The sequence below is a fragment of the Bolinopsis microptera genome, chromosome 6 (assembly GCF_026151205.1).
Source record: "Bolinopsis microptera isolate Bmic1 chromosome 6, MBARI_Bmic_1.0, whole genome shotgun sequence".
Lineage (NCBI taxonomy): Eukaryota > Metazoa > Ctenophora > Tentaculata > Lobata > Bolinopsidae > Bolinopsis > Bolinopsis microptera.
The window spans coordinates 5,305,518-5,327,865 of record NC_087077.1 but is presented as its reverse complement, the minus strand read 5'-3'; the positions used below and the strand labels follow the sequence as shown (position 1 = coordinate 5,327,865).

The 22,348-nt window shown below is 38.8% G+C and overlaps 3 protein-coding genes across 4 annotated transcripts in view; 2 read left to right on the top strand and 1 right to left on the bottom strand.

Annotated features, from left to right (window-relative positions):
- Positions 1 to 17,818, top strand: part of LOC134816699 (glycine dehydrogenase (decarboxylating), mitochondrial-like) — a 28,837-nt gene extending 11,019 nt beyond the window's left edge. Inside the window, exons 11-21 of the mRNA XM_063825658.1 lie at positions 11,677 to 11,857; positions 12,711 to 12,857; positions 13,512 to 13,628; positions 14,011 to 14,090; positions 14,227 to 14,296; positions 14,584 to 14,696; positions 14,862 to 15,045; positions 15,292 to 15,460; positions 16,579 to 16,686; positions 17,003 to 17,148; positions 17,318 to 17,818. Of these exons, the coding sequence (XP_063681728.1) occupies positions 11,677 to 11,857; positions 12,711 to 12,857; positions 13,512 to 13,628; positions 14,011 to 14,090; positions 14,227 to 14,296; positions 14,584 to 14,696; positions 14,862 to 15,045; positions 15,292 to 15,460; positions 16,579 to 16,686; positions 17,003 to 17,148; positions 17,318 to 17,461 (1,459 nt within the window). The 3' untranslated portion in view covers positions 17,462 to 17,818. The remainder of the gene's footprint in view (positions 1 to 11,676; positions 11,858 to 12,710; positions 12,858 to 13,511; positions 13,629 to 14,010; positions 14,091 to 14,226; positions 14,297 to 14,583; positions 14,697 to 14,861; positions 15,046 to 15,291; positions 15,461 to 16,578; positions 16,687 to 17,002; positions 17,149 to 17,317) is intronic.
- Positions 1 to 22,348, bottom strand: part of LOC134816708 (serine/threonine-protein kinase Tao-like) — a 585,630-nt gene that overhangs the window by 36,894 nt on the left and 526,388 nt on the right. The window lies entirely within an intron of this gene.
- The window catches only part of LOC134816709 (probable basic-leucine zipper transcription factor F), an 82,511-nt gene continuing 79,274 nt past the window's right edge, over positions 19,112 to 22,348 (top strand). For both annotated transcript variants that reach the window (XM_063825674.1, XM_063825673.1), the window contains exon 1: positions 19,112 to 19,117. The gene's annotated coding sequence lies outside the window, so the exon portion shown is untranslated. The remainder of the gene's footprint in view (positions 19,118 to 22,348) is intronic.

The following is a 22,348-nucleotide window of genomic DNA, read 5'->3' as shown; positions in this document are numbered from 1 at the left end:
GTTATCAAGTCTTTACTTTTAAATAAGTTCACTGGACAGTGGACACACTTACACAGTTCATCTAATTATGAGAAATTGACACTATACAGACAGTTCAGATAATCTACTCCCTAGTTCAAGAAAATGTTAACAACAAACAATCCTCACAGTGCAAACATGCTCTCTGTTTTGTTACATCTCAGTTCAACATTTGTCACACCTCACTGTTGCAAAATTACCGCATTTTGCCGCACAGGAGGTTCAGATTTAGTTTCACCCTTCAGAGGGGGTCAGGTTACACTATAGTTACACGACGAGAGAGAGAGAGAGAGAGAGAGAGAGAGCAGAACATTATTGTTATTAACTTTACGTGAATCTCTTTCATCATCATGCTGTAGTAATCGAAAATTGAGCAGTATATCTAACCCTTCATTGTCCATGTTTGGCGAGATGTTTGCTCTTACTCTTTCATTAACATCGCGGTTAATGTTTTCTTTGTACTGATATTTTCTTAGTTTGCCCAACCTTTTGAAAGCAGAGTCTTGCTTTGAACCATTGAAGATGTTTTCGTTGTTTTAGTTTCAAGTATGTGTTTCTGAACTAACCAGTACGTGTTTCTGTTAACAATCCCCTAACCTCAGCACATTCCCAGATGTCCTGTATCCGGGTAGAGATATGGAATATCTCGGTAGTAAGCATCATCTCCCTCCTCATCCTCACCGCCCTCACCCCCGCCCTCAGCGTGCTGAACTCCGCGCTGGAAGACAGCGGCATCAGCGCTAAACTAGGCTACCTGACCTCCAGCCTCTTCTTCGTGGTAACCATCCCTGCTTCCCTCTCTGTTCCCCTCCTGAGGCGGTTCTTGGGCTACAAGAGTCTTATTGTGGGTACCACATTCCTCCACAGTGGACTGTACGTGGGTATGATCGTACTGAAGGAGTACGCTGTGATGATAGGAGTTGTTATAACAGGACTAGCGGATGGGGTGGTGCAGGTAGTGTGTCAGGACTATGTAACCAGTATATCCCGTATAGAGAACATTGAGAGGAACCTCAGTTACTTCCTGTTAGTTGGCAACCTGAGCGGGGTGGTGGGAAGTGTTATTAATATCGCGTGTCTAGATGACAGCGGGTCTCTGGACACCACCACTCGTATCAGGATATACGGGACATGTGTGGGGGTGACTGTGTTGGCTAGCCTTCTGGGACTGTTTCTACTGCGGAGGATAATAGCCCAGCCAGTTACAGAGGAGTTCTCAGTGAGTTCCCGGCTGGTGGACAGTTTCCGGAGTATCGAGGAAACAGACAGGAGGAGTTTCAGAGTTAGGTTAGCTTGCTTGTGCAGGGAACCAGCAGCTCGGGACCTACTGCTAACAAACGCTGTGGCGGGTCTCCTCTTCAGCTACACCATCAGCTTCGTCACAGCAGTCAACAACACATACCACGATGTGTCCCTCATACCTGAAGTAGGGCTGATATCAGGGGTGTTCACCGTGGTGGCCTCCGCTACATTCTACAAGATGGTGCAGGTATTCAGCTACCGGACCATGGTACACCTCTTTACCTGGTTAAACTATGTGTGGTTATTCTTACTTCTAGCTGTGTTCCCTGGGGACAGCTTCCAATCAGATTTCATTTCTCAAGCTCCGATAGTAGCGGCTGGAGACTGGGTGGTTTATGTTATAGCTCTGCTCAGTGGTCTGTCTATCACGTACACTATGGTGCTGTCAATAGTGACAGTCGGCAGGATTGCTGGGTGTAACCAAGTTATGCATGGTATGAAGCCTGATGTAGCGTTTGCCCTGCAGAGTGTTGTTTTTAGCAGTAGTCTTGCCGTGTTCAATGCTATTACTCCGTATGTGAGCTTGTATGTATTGGTTTTGATAACTTTTGGAGGATTGTTGGTTCAGTACTACTGTTATCTCAACAATCTGCTACACTACATGAACAATTAGAAACAAACTGGATTTACCGGGTTTTATAATGGGAATTATTGTTTTGTTCTTATATAATCCAGATTAAACTCTCACATTTTACGTTGGTTTGTGCCCGACGCGAATTCCTTAAAATATCCAACACTTTCAGCAACATTTTTTATATTTGGTTTAAACTGAGCTGTATCCGGATACATGGTTGGTTAGCGCATATAGGTATTATGAATTGTTATAAGAAACTTACCGTTAAATTCAATTTACCCCGAAGAAAGAGAAATCACATTATTATATCATTTACGGAGATTCATTCAGCGGTGGTTTCTATATTATTTGTAATGATTGCATTATTGTAAATGAGTCTCGTATAATAATAAATTCGAGCCTCAGTCTGATAATTGTGCGTGTTTTTGTGTCCAGTCCGAGCTAGCCACTCAGAGGATGAAAGAAATATGTTCAGTAAAACTCCTCACATCTCAATAGCTCAATAGCTGTGAATCATTAATTTTCATCGAAATTTCAATAATTGTAGATCTATCTTATTATTACTTATCTATAAGTAATATACAAAATCAAAGACTTTTTGGGTGGAGTTGTATTGGATTGAATTGTGTAGAACAAGAAACTCTTGTAGCCCATTTGTTCGGTTCAGACGTATCACCCTTCCACCAGACGTTTAATAATAAATATGAAATATTGAAGTAGATACCAATATTAGGATAAGATCGGAGAGAAGAAGGCGGTACTGATCTTGATTCTTTTTGGCTTAAATGCCGTAATGGAAAGGAAAGGAAACACAATACTAACTACCCCGCTACTATGCGACAAAGATATTGAATAAAATATAACTAAATAATGTAAACAATACGGTGCCCATGTCTAAGCGGCTCTCCTCGAAAAAACTTTCTCTCCTCATCGGAGCAGAAAGTTAAAACAAACACTTGCTTTATAATATGCTCTAAGAACTAGATACTCAACTAGATTGTTAACAAATTTAAGAACCAAAACGCAGCGATAACAGATAAGATAAGCGAGCTCGATAATCAACGCGTAACAATTAATCTACACACTACTACTACTTTGTTTAAAAAGTACAAAATTCATAACGTGACATTTCATCCGCAAATGGTAGAGACACGGGTTAAGTGCTGTGTTGAGAGTGGTAAAGAAGTGGTGGCTGAGAAGCCAGCCGTACCACATTACAAAAGGGCTTCTGTCAAAGAAGCTCCTGTCCAGTTTAAACCAGGTTAGACAGCTATCAATCAGTTGAATCGAAAAGAGAGGCAGATTACAAAACAAGAAAACAGTCGTAAAAATAGCGATCGTCACAGATCCTCTTCTGGCTTTCCTCTCTCCCTCGATTCGATTGGAGCTCTTTCTCAACAGCACAGCGGAGCTCAGGAACAAGCTAACAAAGACAATCAAGGATATAGCGAACACGATAACAAGGAGCTGCATAATGTAAATAGACCAAGTTAACCCCCCGGGATCCCCGGTTGGTGCCAACCCACAGCAGCCCCCGGGCGACCAAAACACGAAACTCACCTCCCCCAATCCGAGATACACTGAGTCCACTGTCAAGAGATATATCCCAAAACAACCACATGCACTCAGAGCCGCTCTTTTGTGAACATGGTTAAACGGCATGAGGATGGCTATAGTTCTAGTGGAACTGACAATGAGGACCATGAACATTGAAAAGCGCTGGAGGAAATTAAAAGTTAAAGTCCAAGCCCCGCACACAACATAGTTGCTGAATAAAACGGGGAGTCGGCCGTTGAATAGCACAGCCACTACAGGGAATCCGGCGATGCTCGTGCAAATGTCTACTCCGCTCACAATCAAATAAAGACGATGAGGGAATATGCTGAGTCTCTGTCTCCAGAAAAAGATGAAGGATGAGATGTTGCCCGTAATACCGATTATCATGCACAGTATGAGTATCCCTCCGATTGTTCTGTCGATTGCCTTGTTGGATCCGGGAACAAATACCACGAAGTTGGCAAATTCAGCCTCAGTAGTGTTGTTCATAGCCATATTTCACCTGAGATTAATGATTTTATTTAAATTATAGAAGAGCAAAAGTTCTCGGTATAAGAGATCGAGGAGTAAGAATAGTTTGTTGTTGATGCAAGATTGGTAACGCTACATTTAAGAAGTACAACATACATGTGGGTTACCTAGACTATTGCATGAGACAAGCCTTATGCAAGCACCCTGAAATAGGAATTCCTACTGCCTTATAGGAGTAGGAGAGTCAAGGCGGAGAAGATATCGGACACTGGTTTTGTGGATGACATTGCTCTGATAGCGGATACTGTAAAGGAGGCAGAGAGGCTGATGCAAAAGGTAGAAAGGGTTGCTGCTACAGTGGGACTTATAATGAATGAAGGGAAAACCAAATTCATTACTTAGAACATCTTACATCGAGAATCCTGATACCATCAAGTCCCTGGGTAACAGCACAATAGAGCATGTGGAAGACTTCACTTACCTGGGTTCTAGAATCAGAGACAGTGAGAGTGATATAATCAGGGTTAGGAAAGGAAGAGCATGGGGAGCATGCCACACACTAAAAAACTTTGGAATTCTAAGCTCAAAAGTCGAGTCGGTGCTTTTGTACGGTTCCGAGACTTGGACTATGACGAAAAGGCTAGAGAAGATGGTTGATGGTTACTTTACGCGAATGTTAAGAATGGCCCTTAATATCAATCAATATCGAGACGATGTCAGCAACCACAGCCTGTACACTAAACAAACTGATCCTCTGGAAGCCGAGTCATGGGCATACTAACAGGGGGCGACCTTACTTAACATTACTAGATAACCTAAAAGCAGATACTGGGCTGAAGTCAGTAGATGAGATAGCTAGACTGATGGAGGACAGAAAGCTGTAGAGATAAGAGAACTGTTATCAATGAATCTCGGGAACACTACCCGCCTTAAGTCAAGTCAGTAAGTCATGGGTTACTGGATCCCACAATAGCCGTCGCCACAAAGATACATTTTTATGAGATCTATGTCTCCATTTTGTCGCTGTACAATCATAAAGCTAATACAAACGGCACCACAGATGCTAGGCATAAAATTAATATGATATAACGTCATCCTCGCATAATGTGCAATAAGGATCTGTTTGCTCGTTGTCAGGCTACACTACTCTTTGAGTATACAAAAGACTAAGCACAAACTGCATTCAGGCAGTAATTCTAGTTCATTCTTTTAAAATACATTCTTGTTAGTTATTGTAGACATTTTTAATCAGATATGTTGGGCTAGTGCCAAAAGGAAAGGTAGCAAATTACTGCACCATATATGAAACGTTATCTTAGAGTTCAGTTAACAAACGTAAATCCACGGTCAGTAACTGGCAGGTTTCCTTAGCTCCTAAATTCCCAGGTCTAACTGGACCTTTATTGCATACCTTACAAGACATTTTTGTGGCGGACCAATTTGCGACGACCGAAATTTTGGCGGTCCGAAAATATGGCGAAATTGAACAAAAACCGTCACATTTCGGACGTCACAGAAAATAAGGGTATTTTTCATCATTTTGTTTTCTGACACAAAGGAAATTCAAAATTTTCTACAATCGGTAAAATCATGTTGAAACAAAATGAAACTTATAAATCGATTTCTTCATCTTCCTCTAAGGGGTCCGGCTCGACTCTTTTAGTTTCACTTATTGAGTTTGGTATTAAATTGTTTATCTTGACTTAGTCTCTTATAAGACGTTTATGTTAGCACATAAATGTAATTTATTGTAAATTTAAAACTTATTACTTGACATTAAATTCATCATGGAATATTGTGTTTATTTGTCCCACCATCATATCACTAACTTTTCAAGAACAAAATGAATCGATGAAGCCACAATTATTGAAATAAGCTAAAAATAATGCGACGGATTCTATTACGACGACCGAAATTTTGGCGGTCCGAAAATATGGCGAAATTTCGGGAAAACCGTCGCATTTCGTACGTTATGAAAAAGTCTTGTAAGGTAATCATCTTTCACTCAATGTTTCATTCATTCAGAGCTGCAACTCAACTAAGGTTTGCCTTTTTATACTACATAGTATTAACTTTGTGTTCGCAGAAATTATCATTAGGGCCTAGTTCTTGGCGCATGTTTCTATGCTTAATATTAAAGCTTACCCAAGTTTACTCATCATGAATCACAACGTGTGACTGCAACAAATTTCTCGTATCAACCTCTGGGAGTGAACGTGAACATGCAGAATAATAAGCGTCATTGAGATATGGTATCAAACCATGGTCATCTCTGAAGGGCACACTACAAGCCAACTAGCCAAATCTTCAATGTGAGGTAATACCCGAGTTACATATCATTATGGTCGTCCACCATAATAACATAATAACATGCATGGTTGACACCGCGCACGTTTTTAACCTTTTTATGTGCTTGAACCATGCGTCAGGTGCAGCGTCTATCAGTAGATACCTTACGAGACATACTTAATTGTGTGTTGTTTGGACACAATTCCGGTGACCTAAATGATTTGGGGACGAATAATTTGGGGAAAATAATGATGGTGACCTAAATTTTGGTAGTCTGAAAATATGGTGTTTTTTTTCCGAAAAACCACCGACTGTTGTACCTTTTAAATATGTCTCGTAAGGTGACTAATTAAATGAATAAATACATAATAATGATACTGACAGTATACCTTTTAAGTAACTCACTGGAACGTCAGGTGTCCAACAAGTATATTTGATATTATATGTACATTAGTACATTAGTACATTGTACATGGTACAATGCACAATGTACAATGTACAATGTACAATGTACAATCAGTCATGCTATGGAATTCATGGTGATTAAAGTGTGTCATGTTGTCAGCTCCATCCTTGGTAAGGGGTTAATATGATTGACTAGTCACGTGTCAGGATAGTTCACGACCCTATTTTATAAAATAACACAATTAATTATCATACCTGGTCATTTCAATGTCTTTCATCTGGAGATGGTTGTCTAGACTTGCAATTATTTGGGAAGACAAAACGCATATCTGTAACTCAGATATGCGTTCTCCATCTTTACACTCATATCTTATATGTTATAATATTGTAGTATCAGGACTGTGTGGTCTCTCTTGTTGTTAGAAACTTCTAGATGGCTACACTTCTAGAACACTGATATAACCTCTAATTGGAACACGTGCTCTCTAATAAGCTAATCGGTACACACAGTAAATGAAGCATACTGCGTGATATATAACACTCATTTATCAATACCGACTGAACTGTAATCATTTTTTCTAGAGCCAGTGCTTAAAGAAATATTGATTCAATTATCGATTATCGTAATGTGCAACTCACCCAAATATGAACAGCAACTTCCAGAATTCTTCACTATCGATATTTTCCAGAATTCTCTTCTATCAATACCGTAAAATTTGTTAGACCAACTCTAAACTGGTGATCAAAATAATAGGTCGATAATCAGCCTTAGTACAGTCAAATCCGTCCTTATTTGAGCCTTTGTCGGACAAAATTCGCAACAAAGTGATTTTAACGGGATATGGTCGGGACAGGTCCCAGGAATCATTCCAGAAAAGTCCCAAAAAATCTGACTTGAGCAAAATCCACAATTACCACTTTTTTACCACCTTTTTACCACTTTGGTTTTCCGCAAATAAGTCACGTTCTGAATATCTTAGAAGATTCTAGTTTAAAGCAGTGTGTTTAGGAAACAAAGGAGAACAACTTTTTAGTTAACAACTTTTTCAAAAATAAATTATTTAATTAATTAATTAAATAATTAATAAATTTTCAAATATTTAAAAAATATATTCTCATAAAAAATGTTCACAATTAAATTCCACGTATATTGAACTAATTCTTATAAAAAATTTGAAAATTTTCACTTTCAATATTTTGGACTTGTAAAATTTGTAAAGAATAACTAAACCACTATTTACCACTTTTTACCACATTGGATCTCCGCTAATAAAACGACTTCTGAATGTCGTAGAAGGTTCTAGATTGAACCGATGTGTTCAAAATATAAAAGAGAACAACTTTTATTCGCCAACCTTTGGATTAGATAATTAATCGATTAATTAATTAGATGATAAGTAAATTTGTAAAGAATAACTAAACCACTATTTACCACTTTTTACCACATTGGATCTCCGCTAATAAAACGACTTCTGAATGTCGTAGAAGGTTCTAGATTGAACCGATGTGTTCAAAATATAAAAGAGAACAACTTTTATTCGCCAACCTTTGGATTAGATAATTAATCGATTAATTAATTAGATGATAAGTAAATTTTTAAAAATTTCAAAAATATAATTTTTACCAAAAATCTTTGCCGTGACGTAAAACGTAAAATGAATTTACTTGAATAATAGAACAAACACCGTCACATAGATTAGATAACAGATAAAAAGAGATGCAGATAAATGGAATAAACGGTAAAATATCCAAATTTGTACGATACTATTAATATTATATTATAGATAATAACTATTTACACATCATCTCTCGACTTAGTGTTGTGCTTTTAAACTAGATTGTTAAACTGGTTCGTTTGGAAGCGTAAGCTTCAATATTTGATTTAAGGAATGAATCCTGGCATCACCAACCAGCGATGGAAAGTGAAAGCCCTCCAAGAGTCTATCAGCTCCAACCCGATCCACACTCCTTTCTTCACCTTGACGGAAACCCACCTCAAGTCGTATCACTTAGATGCGGAGGTTCACATCCCAGGTTATACCGGCTACCGAGCGGAGCGTACCAGTCGAGCTTGTGGCGGAGCCGCTACCTATCTCCACAACTCCATCACAGCAGAAGAAACAAAGTCCTTCTCAAACTCCTACTGTGAACTTGTCGCCATCTACAGTAAAGAAGCTAACATCGTGATAGCGGGCATTTACCGGCCCCCTTCAGCTCCTTTTGACAAGTTTGATGAATGCCTCTCTACCCTCCAACAGTTCATCAAGACAGAGTTATCAGATCATGACATTGTGAGCTGCACTCTCCTCAATCCTGAACTCCTCCTCCCCTCGCAGACTCCGGAACGGCCAGTCTTCACCCCTCCTGCCTCCTTGATGACATTAACTTAAACTCTGCAGACTGGGATGCCATTAATGCAGAACTGGTAGAAGTAGACTGGGCTTCTATCACTGACCCAAGCAACGATCAGGATACAGCTTGGACATTGTTTGAAGACAAGGTAGCGTTCATATGCTCTAAGCACGCTCCCTCGCACAGCAGAAACATCCAAGTGTCATCACAATCCTCCATTCCCAAGCCCAGAAGAGAACTTATTCGTAAGATGTAGCGACCATGATGCTCCTGTACAAGTCCTACGTACGATCTCATCTGGAATACTGCTGTCCTCTGTGGTCTCCTCACATGCAGTGCGAAATTATTAAACTCGAAGCAGTTCAACGATCCTTCACTGCTAAAATCCAGGGTCTTGGAAATCTCAACTACTGGGAACGCCTCCGTCGCCTGTCTATGTACTCCCTTCAAAGGCGTCGTGAGAGATACACTATCATCCTAGTTTGGAAGATCTATAACAATCTTACTCCAAACAGTATGAACATCAACTTCCGCGAGACCTCACGATACGGAACTACGTGTATACGACCACTAGGGTCCTCCAAGTACACTAGTGTCAATAACCTGAGGTCAACTCCTTTGCCTCTAGAGCCTCTGCAGTCTGCACTGTACAACGTGGTCCCTCCTAGCATCAAGTCCATCCTAACCTTGACCGCTTTCAAACCTGCTCTTGATGCTTTCCTCAATGAATTCCCTGACACTCCACCATTCAACACCTGGGTACACTGGACAGAACAAGAACTCAATGCTGGAGTGGGCCGGTGGCACGTGCCTCTGAAGCGCTACTACTTGGCGGTGGATATGCAAGACATTCTTGGCCTGGTAGCACTCTAGCTCGGAACCCAACCCAAGTAAGTAAGTAATAATAAAGGGCCTTTAGTAGGAGTGCATACGCTAGGGTATTGTTTCTCCGTAGCTTTCAAACCTGCTCTTGATGCTTTCCTCAATGAATTCCCTGACACTCCACCATTCAACACCTGGGTACACTGGACAGAACAAGAACTCAATGCTGGAGTGGGCCGGTGGCACGTGCCTCTGACGCGCTACTACTTGGCGGTGGATATGCAAGACATTCTTGGCCTGGTAGCACTCTAGCTCGGAACCCAACCCAAGTAAGTAAGTAATAATAAAGGGCCTTTAGTAGGAGTGCATACGCTAGGGTATTGTTTCTCCGTAGCTTAGTGCACTAGATTCCCACTATAGGGATCGTGCACAAAGCCCAATTACGGTATCGTAGCACCCTGTCGCATGATTAGCGATTAGGTAATCATTGATTACCCAATCAATTTCGCTAACGAGATAAACGAATTGCTTGATGACTTCGTCATTTTCAGTCTGTTTCGCGTCAATATCTTTTCAGAATTCAGATCATATTCCGAATGTAATGGCCTATTGCAATGTGCAGTTAACAGCATGTTCGCAAACACGATTATGTTGATTACAAGACTCATGTGTAATGTGTATTAACTCACGGCACCCCCACTCCCCCTAAACTTGGAGGATATTTTGATTTATAAATGGTATTTAACGACCACGTTCATTCAAAACATCAGTTGCAACTGTTTAAAGTCAGGTTGTGGCAATGCTTGTTCAAGCAGAAAAGCAGGAATACATTGTGGATCAACCTGCCTCAAATGTCAGGACAATTGCACCAATGTGCCAGCTGAGGACTCATAAGTATCTAACTTATATATATGGTAATATAAAGTGCTGCTTCGATTTCCCAATCAATTTAATGAAAAATTGTTAATTATTCGTGTTATGCAATTTTAAAATATTTTGATCGAAAATAATTTTTATAATTTTCGAATATTTGTTAAATAATTGATTAACTGATTAATTAATTATCTAATCCAAAGGTTGGCGAATAAAAGTTGTTCTCTCTTATGTTATTGACACATCGGTTCAATCTACAACCTTCTACGACATTCAGAAGTCGTTTTATTAGCGGAGATCCAATGTGGTAAAAAGTGGTTATTCTTTACAAATTTCGAAAATTTATTTATGTCAAAAATATTGAAAGTGAAAATTTTCAAAAGTTTTATGAAAATTAGTTCATTGTACGTGTAATGTAATTGTGAACATTTTTTATGAAAATATATTTTTTAAATATTTGAAAATTTATTAATTATTTAATTAATTAATTAAATAATTTATTTTTGAAAAAGTTGTTAAATAAAAAGTTGTTCTCCTTTGTTTCCTAAACACACTGCTTTAAACTAGAATCTTCTAGGATATTCAGAACGTGACTTATTTGCGGAAAACCAAAGTGGTAAAAAGGTGGTAAAAAAGTGGTAATTGTGGATTTTGCTCAAGTCAGATTTTTTGGGACTTTTCTGGAATGATTCCTGGGACCTGTCCCGACCATATCCCGTTAAAATCGCTTTGTTGCGAATTTTGTCCGACAAAAAGACGGATTTGACTGTACTACCTGGTAGTGTCGTGTCTTTTCCTTCACCCTTCCGGACAATAAATCCCATGACAAAATTGTAACTGACTAATGACTATTGACGTTCAATCTTAAAGCTTCATATTATAATGAAATTAAGAAGAATAACATCTTCACGACTGTTGAAGATGTTCTCAAATCTGAGTTACTGAACAATGAACAATCCTTCAATATTAAAATGATGACATAATAACATGATGGCTGACCCCTCCTCCTTCAGGTACATGCGGTATTTGGAGAAGAAAGATGTGTCCCTGGTACATTCCATGATCCCTCTCGGGAGTTGCACTATGAAACTGAACGCTACCTCCGAACTGACTCCTATCTCCAAACCAGAGTTTGCTAACCTCCATCCCTTCGCTCCTGCTTATCAGACTCAGGGATACTTTGAACTAATTAAGGTACAGCTAACACCAGGACATTATGCTAGCAGTCATAATGCTAGCAGTCATAATGCTAGCAGACATTATGCTAACAGCTGGACAAATGCTAGCAGTCATAATGCTAGCAGTCATAATGCTAGCAGTTATTCATGGCAATTTCATGCCTTAAATGTTTCCTACATTCCACAGAGCCATATACAAGAAAATATTTATCAAACATGAAATCATTCACCTAAATTCGCATAGTTATACAACTAGAAAGCGTCGTGTCTCTATCGAATACAGTGGATAAGCAAAGTTTGTGAGCGATGGCCAGCTTTTACCTAGTGGCCACTAGACCTTTGAGCCCCGACCAGCCATCCTTTCTTAACAGAGCCTAGTCATTATAAGTTTGGTTATAATAAGCCAATCGATCGTAGTTCCTTAGCAAATTGGCTCTGTGAATGGAGGCTAAATGTCCCCGCTCATCAATTAGCATCTTGGATTACGCCCTTGACAATAATTAGCCTAGCCTGATATGTTAAAACTATAATTCGTCTTCAAGTTGTAGAACATTTATAACACTTACCTCGAACAGAACACTTGACCGTGCAACTGCTATTTTATAGGCAGCAAATATTTAACATGTGCGTAACGAATCGTCAAGCACGTGGACTGTAAAGTTGTAAATTCCACGATGTTTCGATATTATTCCTATGCAGCCCAGAATTCCCTCCTTCTCAATATTATACATTTACCATTCAACAATCATATAATAGCTCTAACTTCGAGTTATATTCTCAAATTCAATGACCCACGACACAAAAACCTACTTAAATCGGTAACATAATGCCAATTAATGTGACATTCATTTTACGTAATTATTTACCAGGAGCTGCACGACGATCTGTGTGAAGTAACAGGATACGATGCAGTCTCATTCCAGCCTAACAGTGGAGCACAGGGAGAATATGCTGGATTAATGGCTATCAGGGCGTATCAGCACGACGTCGGCCAAGGACACAGAGACGTCTGTCTGGTATGTTAATTATGTTAATTATGTTAATTATGTTAATTATGTTAATTATGTTAATTATGTTAATTATGTTAATTATGTTAATTATGTTAATTATGTTAATTATGTTAATTATGTTAATTATGTTAATTATGTTAATTATGTTAATTATGTTAATTATGTTAATTATGTTAATTATGTTAATTATGTTAATTATGTTAATTATGTTAATTATGTTAATTATGTTAATTATGTTAATTATGTTAATTATGTTAATTATGTTAATTATGTTAATTATGTTAATTATGTTAATTATGTTAATTATGTTAATTATGTTAATTATGTTAATTATGTTAATTATGTTAATTATGTTAATTATGTTAATTATGTTAATTATGTTAATTATGTTAATTATGTTAATTATGTTAATTATGTTAATTATGTTAATTATGTTAATTATGTCATCCTAATGTTACAGTTTGATATGATGTTTTCTGTTCCTTACCGTCGAGGAAATTGTGAGTTGTGTATGCGACAACGAGAGGATTCTTGTTAATATTCAAGTTAATCGAGTTGTTTACTACGTAAAGTGAGTTATTTCTCTGGAATGTTTTATTCGTTACTCTTTCATTCCCTCTATTTACAGTCCTTATTGTGTTAATTATTCCTAATTTTTAGGTTCCAGTAAGTGCCCATGGCACGAATCCAGCTAGCGCACAGATGGCAGGAATGACTGTAGTCGTTGTCAAGACAATGCCCAACGGAGAGATAGATATGGCTGACGTCAAAGAAAAGGTTACTATATAGAATAATCACCACTTGGCACTTTCCGGAAACATACGATAACGAGCATTCTAGTCGTTAAAAGTACGGCTGCCATGCACGTGCTATTTCTTGGCAACGTTTGAACGTTTGCTAGTAGTTCGTAGTAATGTAAGGCGCGGAAAAATATATTGTTGGTAGTTGTGCATCGTTAACGCGAGAAAACTCGCTGGTAAACATTTTTGTGCCGCGCACAGTTTATATTTTCATACGATGCCAGCCACATCATGACATAATTATTGGTGACTGTGAGGTGCTTCAGGTTGGTTAAATCATTCTAACTTTGGTATGTGTGCATGTTTTAATATCCCCCCATCGTATGAGATCCAATACTTATTGATGAAAAATCTTTCAGTGTGAGAAGTATAAAAAGAATCTGAGTTGCATCATGATAACGTACCCCTCAACTTACGGAGTCTTCGAACCTTCAGTCCGGTAATTAAGCTGTTTTTGTGCAGGAGAATTTGGGAAGTTTTCAGTAAAATAACCATGCTACCATGTGACTAGTTACACTTTTTGTATGTGTACGATATCTCTCAATTCACTAATTTATAACAATTTTATTCATAAGGGAATTATGCGAGACTATACACGACTATGGTGGCCAAGTCTATCTTGATGGAGCTAATATGAATGCCATGGTAAGAAATCTGTCAAGTTTCGATCATTCAGCTGCCTAATTAGAGAAATGCGGTCTGTCCGACCACTGTCAAAGTTCTTTCGATAACTGAATTTTCAATAATGTGATTGCTTTGAGGGTGATGTCACAATCAATGATACCAATAGTTTAAATTATGAAATAAATCACAATCTAGTTTTGTCTAGACACCCTATGAGTGTATATCATGATCATTTTAAGTTACAGTAACTTTTTCCAACATTTTTGTTAGAAATGCCAGTTTTATGAACTGATTTTACAACTGCTCAGGTTGGTGTTTGTAAACCTGGTAAGTTTGGAGCAGATGTTTCTCATCTGAACCTCCACAAGACTTTCTGTATTCCCCATGGTGGAGGCGGTCCGGGTGTTGGACCTATCGGAGTGTCAGTCTTTACTCTTTACACTTTTTACTTGATATTCTTACTTTCCATGTGTTTCCATGCCCGTCAGATTTGTATCATATCAGAACAATTTCATATTTTTCCTTCAGATTATGTGATTGTACTCAAAATACCCAATGTTTAAAATCGCTAACGCAAATCTTTCAGGAAAGCTCACTTGGCTCCCTTCCTGCCTGGACACGATGTCCAGCCTCCCATCGAGACTGACTACCCTGGTGCCAGACCCTTCGGACAGGTCTCAGCTGCCCCTTACGGCTCAGCCTTGATCCTGCCTATCTCCTGGGCTTACATTAAACTTATGGGAGCTGATGCACTGCGCTCTGCTACTCAGGTAACGGAACAGGTTGTAACTGTGTAGGGGGTTGTTTAAAACAAATAAGTGATACGACATTTTTATTAAGTAGGAGCTTTCAAAATACAATTATAAATCGTCTTCAGCTTCAGAAATAGTTGTAATCCTAACCCCCGCCTCCTCCTCGCTATTTAATAAACTTATTTAGATTACCAGCACCAGGGCCAAGTTGGCCAAAACAGGGATCTTGCCATCTGAATTATTTAAACATACCTATAATCACAGGTGGCCATTTTGAATGCCAACTACATGGCAAAGCGGCTAGAAGAACACTATCCTATCATGTTTAGAAACGATAATGGATTCTGTGCTCACGAGTTTATCCTGGATACACGAAACTTCCCGGGAACCACTGTAGGAGTCATGGACATTGCAAAACGACTTCAAGACTACGGTTCGTATTTTTTTCATTACTAAAAATAAAAGACCAAATAAGTTAAAAACTTTTGATCTAGAATAGAAATGAAACCATCATTCTGACGAAAAATAGAAATATAGCACAAATGAGTCTGTTCCTTGAGGACCTTGTATAAGAGGTTAAAAAGGGGTTTCGGAAAGAAATGACGTTTTGATGTTTTTTTTTGAAATTACCATTTTACCGCATTAGCATTAACCTTTAAATTTTGAAATGATTTGATTTATACCTATAGAAATATATAATAAGTATAGCAAGGTCTTAAACGGCAATTACATTTATTATATAATGGCCAATTACTCGAATGGTCCAGACTTTTAAAAATTTACTGCTCAATTTTATCTTCTGGCAACATCACGATACAATGATTGCGATTATCAATAGTAAACAATATAACATCATGGCTTTCGTAGCAGGTTTACTATAATACTGAAGCCAGGATCATTCTTCATCCCCTTTTATTTGTCTTTTATCGGTTATAATTATATGCCGCTAGCTAAGCCTGTCGGTTAGATAGACAACGACTGACAACAACGATTTAAAAAATAAATTTTCTATAATTTTATAGTTGGGGACGAAGTGAGAGTTTAAAACAAATAGTTGTCGACGTTTCGGTACACGCCTTTGTCATGGACGAGACGTTACAATAACTTCTTACATAGCTGAATAAATGTAATAGATTTTTAATGTTGTAATTAGTATAAAATTTATTGTCGACGTTTTAAACACTAAGTGGAGACTCTCACTTCGTCCCCAACTATCAAATTATATGATAGGCCCACTCATAAGAGCAACAAAATTACAATTAATTGTCTAGCTTTAAACATACGACTGAGAGGATTTATCTAATAAATAAAAGCTAGCCCCCCACCCACTAACAGCTAAAAGCTAACCCACCACCCCCTAATAGCTAAAAGCTAACCTCCCGCCCCCTAACAGCTAAAAGCTAACCCACCCCCCTAACAGCTAAAAGCTAACCCACCACCCCCTAACAGCTAACCCCCCGCCCCCTAACAGCTAAAAGCTAGCCCCCCACCCCCTAACAGCTAAAAGCTAACCCCCCCCCCCAACAGCTAAAAGCTGACCCCCCCTAACAGGTTTCCACGGGCCCACTACTAGCTGGCCGGTAGTTAACACACTTATGATAGAACCTACTGAGAGTGAAGACAAAGCCGAAATCGACCGCTTCTGTGATGCTTTGATTAGTTAGTGAAACCCTTTTTTATTTTATTTTGCTCCAACGGACTTTCAAGTTTTTACTCCTCAGCATTATTCTGCATATTACATTTAAGCATTAATTTTACTGAAGCTAACATGAATTGTTATATTTAGAATTGTGTTTAAGAGTTTAAATAGCTTCTCGCTAACTCTGTTTAAAAAAATGTAAAGCAGATTATAAAGAATATCTGTTAATTTATTACAGATCAACCAGTTGTAAAATCAGAAGTTAATACCTATTGAAGTAAAATTGAAAATGCTTGCTGTAGGAAAATATGTTATTTTAAATATCTTTAATTTTAGGTATCAGACAAGAGATACAGGAGATCCAAGATGGAACAGCAGATATTGACATGAACGTTGTAAAGAACTCCCCACATACCATGGAAGCAATTACCGGGGATATCTGGGACCGACCCTACTCTAGAAAGAAGGCTGCATTCCCTCTGGTGGGTGCAACTTCAAACACAAGGAAATATCTTTGATGTTTTATATTGAAAACTTATCTTCTCTTATTTAGTCCATGATAATACCTGATTAGCTATCATTAAACACACCAACAATCCATCTTATTAGTTATTCTACAACGCCCAGTTTCTAACCCAAACTGTCCCTAAGCCGTGGCTGACAAGCAGCAAGAAGATCTGGCCCGCCTGTGCACGTGTGGACGACGCGTACGGTGATCAACACGTGTTTTGCACGTGCCCTCCAATCGAAGCGTACTCTATTTCAGATCTTGAGACACCTCCAGTCCTGCAGTAATTTATGAAACGGTGTTTGTCGTTAGACTCTGCTCTAGGTTTTAGGACTCGATTTTGTGCTGGAAAGTTAAGAAAACTGATATTATTGGCACTGTGAACTTTATACAGTTGTAATCTGTGACCCGAAGTTTTTCAGTTGTAAAAGACTTATAGATTAAAGACCAATGCGGTCAAATTTTGTTGTGGAAAGAAAGTTTTTATTGTTATTCGGGGAACCGTCCCGCAGTATTTTTATATCAGTTAACTTAAAGATTTTGTTCGTATTCATACCACCCGTAACTTATATATACAATATAGTTTCAGTTGTTGATTTTTGGATTTTTACTGAAATTTTTATGTTATTCGTACTTATATGAAACTGTTGTTTAACTTATTTAACGATAAATACGATATGAAAACGATCATACACAAATTCCGATCAGGTACGGAAAGTATCATTTTTAATAAACTAAATTGAGACGGTATCTGGAGCCGATATCTGGAGCTGTAAATCCAAATAATGCAGTAATAATCCACAATCACTAATAACGTCACACACTGTGCCACATTTATTCACTTTAATGGCTAGTGAGGTATAAAGGGGGGCCCAAAAGGCCCCACACATATCGAAGATCCGAAAAGGGCCCTAGAAATCGGGGCCTTTTGGGGCATTTTGACCCTGACCACTATTTGATAGTGTTTATGGACCATAATCTCCATGTAAATACACTCAAATAAACATAAAAGTACTGTGCAAGTAGTCAGATAATATTATTAAAGCACTTAGCATATAGCATACTTGATGAAATTGAAGTTAATTCTAGGGCCCCAAAAGGCCCTACACATATCGAAAATCCAAAAAGGGCCCTAGAAATCGGGGCTTTTTGGGGCCTTTTGGGGCGTTGCCCCCCCCCCCCCCCCCCCTATAAAATTAATATGTAGGAACTGGAGTAGTGTGCTCGATCGTGTAATAAAATTAAAGATAAATGTTACTCGAGATGCGTTTGTTTCAGTTCTGAGTCCGTATAGTTTATGGAGTATGGTAGATTCAATTTCCACTGTTGATGGTAGCCATTCTTTGCCCTTTGAGCCTTTGGAATCACATCTCAAAAGGGTGAAAAAGTGTGTCGTCTTCATTCTGAAAAGCTGGATGCACTGGTGGAAGAGGCGCAAGCGGACATCAGATTTTAGATGCGCACGCGTGGAGATAATATGTACATACTCGTTGCGCCTCTTCCACAAGAGGTGCGCGCGGCGCACATTGTCACGCGGTTACAGTCTAATCTATGAATGTTATGAGAATATAATATGTCTTCAGTTGTGTTTCGACCGTTATCAGTGCGTGGTCCTTCCAGAGTTAGCATTCCCAATCCCTAATCTCTTCTAATTTGTGCCATTGCGAGATGTCTGATTTTTCACGGGTCTAATTTGTGATTACTGAATATTGTAACTATTTCAGTTTTACAGTCTTTGAAATTTAAACGTTTTTGTAAATTTCCTGCTAAGTCGCTAGAATGGATAATTGGTATTTGGTATCCCGCCAACTATGATTTATGAACAGGATTGAACATTTCTACAAGTGCACTGTGCACAGTGTCCAGCACTCGTCTGACAGCAGACAGCTGATCAGAGAGCCGTTAGATTGCACGATGTTGTGAGATCGAATCAAATAATTTGAACAGTCCTCATCGGGATCCTAAGATTGACCTATTTTATTGTGTGAATTGTGCGGAGAGAGCATGTGATGGACTATAATTCTATTTATGGAGCCTGATTAACAATTTACGATTCAGTGATTACTTTTCTCTGTAAATTCTCCTAATTCCGTTTCTTTGATCTCCGCTCTAATAACCAAACAACTTTTTTTGGGTCTTCAGATGATGAACCAAGCCCCGTGCACTAGCTACCTTCTCTTCATTTCGTTTCATTTCTGTTTGAACTTCACTGCTTGTGCTCTACACTTGAGAACGAGCACAGGGAGCCGCGATTATTCCATATAAGGGAATACGCAAAGCTTTTATAATGGCGATACTTTAATACTGTAGATTGCATGCATGGTCTGTTAGAGTTTCTTTCTCTCCCTCAGCTCTATACGTGCTCGTAGATTGTCGGGTCACGTGGGTCTTATCGTGAGCTGGAAATCCGTGATGGGAAATATTTTAATCTCTTATTTGTCTGCTATTTCGGAAATCCGTTTTAATTTGTGTGAGTTGCTATTTTGGATTTCCTCCGGAGGATTGGAGATTCGTATGCATGCCATACACTTTACATGGGGGGTTGCGTACGATTACGATACAGTTATTGATCTCAACGTCTTTTTATGTGGATTTATTCATTTATGCTCATATTTATTTCAAAGACATCGGACCATGAGTCGTGACAGATTCTTACAACTGAGGATAATTTGTTTACTCGTCTCTACTCGTCGTATAATGCGCATGACAAACACACAGTCACTCTTGCCCTCGTAAAATATGTAGTCAAAATTCCTAAACTCAAATCTGGAGATATGCAGGCCACCACCACCGCTTCCATGTGGTCACATTCTGCAACCTCTGTGCACGGGACTCCGGACACTCCGAACCTTCCGCTAGTTGACTCTCTGAAAGTAAAAACAGTCAGAATCCGTGTGATTCTTCCATTCGGCAAACATTGTCGAGTTCCGGCCACTCTTTTAACAGCGTGTAGTTGTTTTCATTTTTCACATGTTTTGTAATGTGCAGCCCGTTTCTTTTCCCCTACTTCGTTTTTAACCTCTGTAATTTCATTTTCCGTTCCCCCGTACTTTATTTTGCCCGTTACAATTAAATATTTGCTCCAGTTAATGCCGGTAATGTAATTTTCATCTTGATAAATCTAGTTTTTGGCGACTTCTTGACTAGCTTGTTAAACGTTTTAGAAACCCCACATATTCATTATTTTTTCTCGTAATCAATCCATGTTCATTCTTTTAATCTCATCTTCATAATCATTCCATACTCCTTTTAATCTTTACTTAATTATTTTATTTTCTGATTCTGAGTACGCTAATTGTTGTCCTTTAAATTCATAAATTAGCCCCGTCTTGGAGACTCCTTGGAGGGGGGATTCACGCAGGAACATTGTTATTGGTAGGTTGTTGGAACAGTCACAAGTTATTGAAAATCTGCACCGCCTGACCAGCTTCAATGGTATATGTACTGGATACAAGTTACGCTCAATATTTGTTTTGGTGTCAGTTCATAAAGTGTAGTTGGTAGTGTTCATGAAGTGTAGTTGTGCAGTGCCTGTGCAGCTTGTCTTTGATGACCGTTAATGTTTATTTAAAATGTGCTGTTGCTCATATTCACTTTATTGTTTACAATTTTATGTGTACACACGTTGTTCTTACGTATTTGCTTAAACATCTGCAAAACATTTATGTCGTGTTTTACTAAAAATAAAATATACTAATATACACATAAAATATACTTATATAATATATATCTTACCAAGTTTTTGTTGATGGAAGCTGTCATTACGAATGAACAGAATATTCATTCACATTATATGTATTGAATTGGAGAATCTTGATCATTTATGGTTCTCATCCTTTAACACTTAACGCTGATATTTATTAAGTTCTTCTTTTGAAACACATTTTTCCGTATTTTTGATAATTTTAAATAAATCGACCAACCATAAAGGAGAAATGAAAACAATACACTATTAGGATTTCAGATTAACAGCTAAGTAAATGCTTGATTCGACCAGTTATTATTCCTCATTCTAGTCGTTTTCATCCGCCATAATAGCATTGTGACATTGTTTTCCGATCTTTAATTAATTATAATACTATTGTTGGAATAGTCAGCTGTTGGATCTGTCAGGGTATATAAAGCAGACCTAAATAGAACGATTGTACCTCTTCTTCCAAAGTAGCACTGAAAACTCGTGAGGATGTGCCTCGAGTTTATTGAATTGGCAATCCTGCTTCTTATTCTTTTAATCAGGTTGACAGTCCAATCTTTTAAAAGTTCTGTAATTGCGGTCACAAAGAAATTCGTTCAGTTAACGAAAGTGTGAGCTGATCTCGTGGTCCCCACTATCTGGCAATGTTCCAAAACTCTGCCTCGTACGGGTTCCATGTCTACCTAACACAATACCTCACTTTCTCAGGGGACTGAGATTATTTGCTCAGCACATTTGTCACTTAGTTGCAAACATAAGTTCCCTCCAGCCACCTCTGTTATCCCCCACATCACCAACTCTTTTAGGTTCTGACATTCCCGCTTTTCAGATATTCCCGCCACATTCCTCCGTCCGCATTTGCCTGCATTGACTCATTATATTGAAATAGAAACTTATTTAATCCTCATTATGCTATTCACTTAACATTCCCCCCTCCACGCCAATTGGCGCTAAGCACCGCCTACCCCTGCTATGTTCAGTACGAGTTGCGGGCAGTGACCCCGCCTCCCTCACCTGAGTGGCCAGCTCTCCGCTGCTTGCCGGACAAAGCGGTTAGAATATTCTGGAACTGAGAGCTGGTTCATGTCCACAGCTGGCTGGTGGGCTGATATTGGGGAGGCGTGATGAGGTGGTGAGGCTGTGTGTTATGCGGTAAAACGTGGCGGAAACTGGCACCTGATTGAGAGATTTTGTCTTGTGAGCATCGGTTTTGGTATAAATTATAATTAGGCCAATCTGGTGGAGAATTGGTTGCGGAGTTATATCTAGTTTGTATCCCGACTCTGCAGCCCATCAAATCGGGTGATGTAGCCACCCAGGGTTGGTCATGGTTGCCTCGACAACAGGAACTGTGTTTTCCGTGCCACGTGGGTGTTTTCCTGTGCTCTGATTGGCTACTCCAAGGTGTTCCTTGTTGTGATTGGTGTTTGGTAGGGCGAGTGTTTTACAGTTCATATTGTGAGTGTACAGCTGCTCCAGT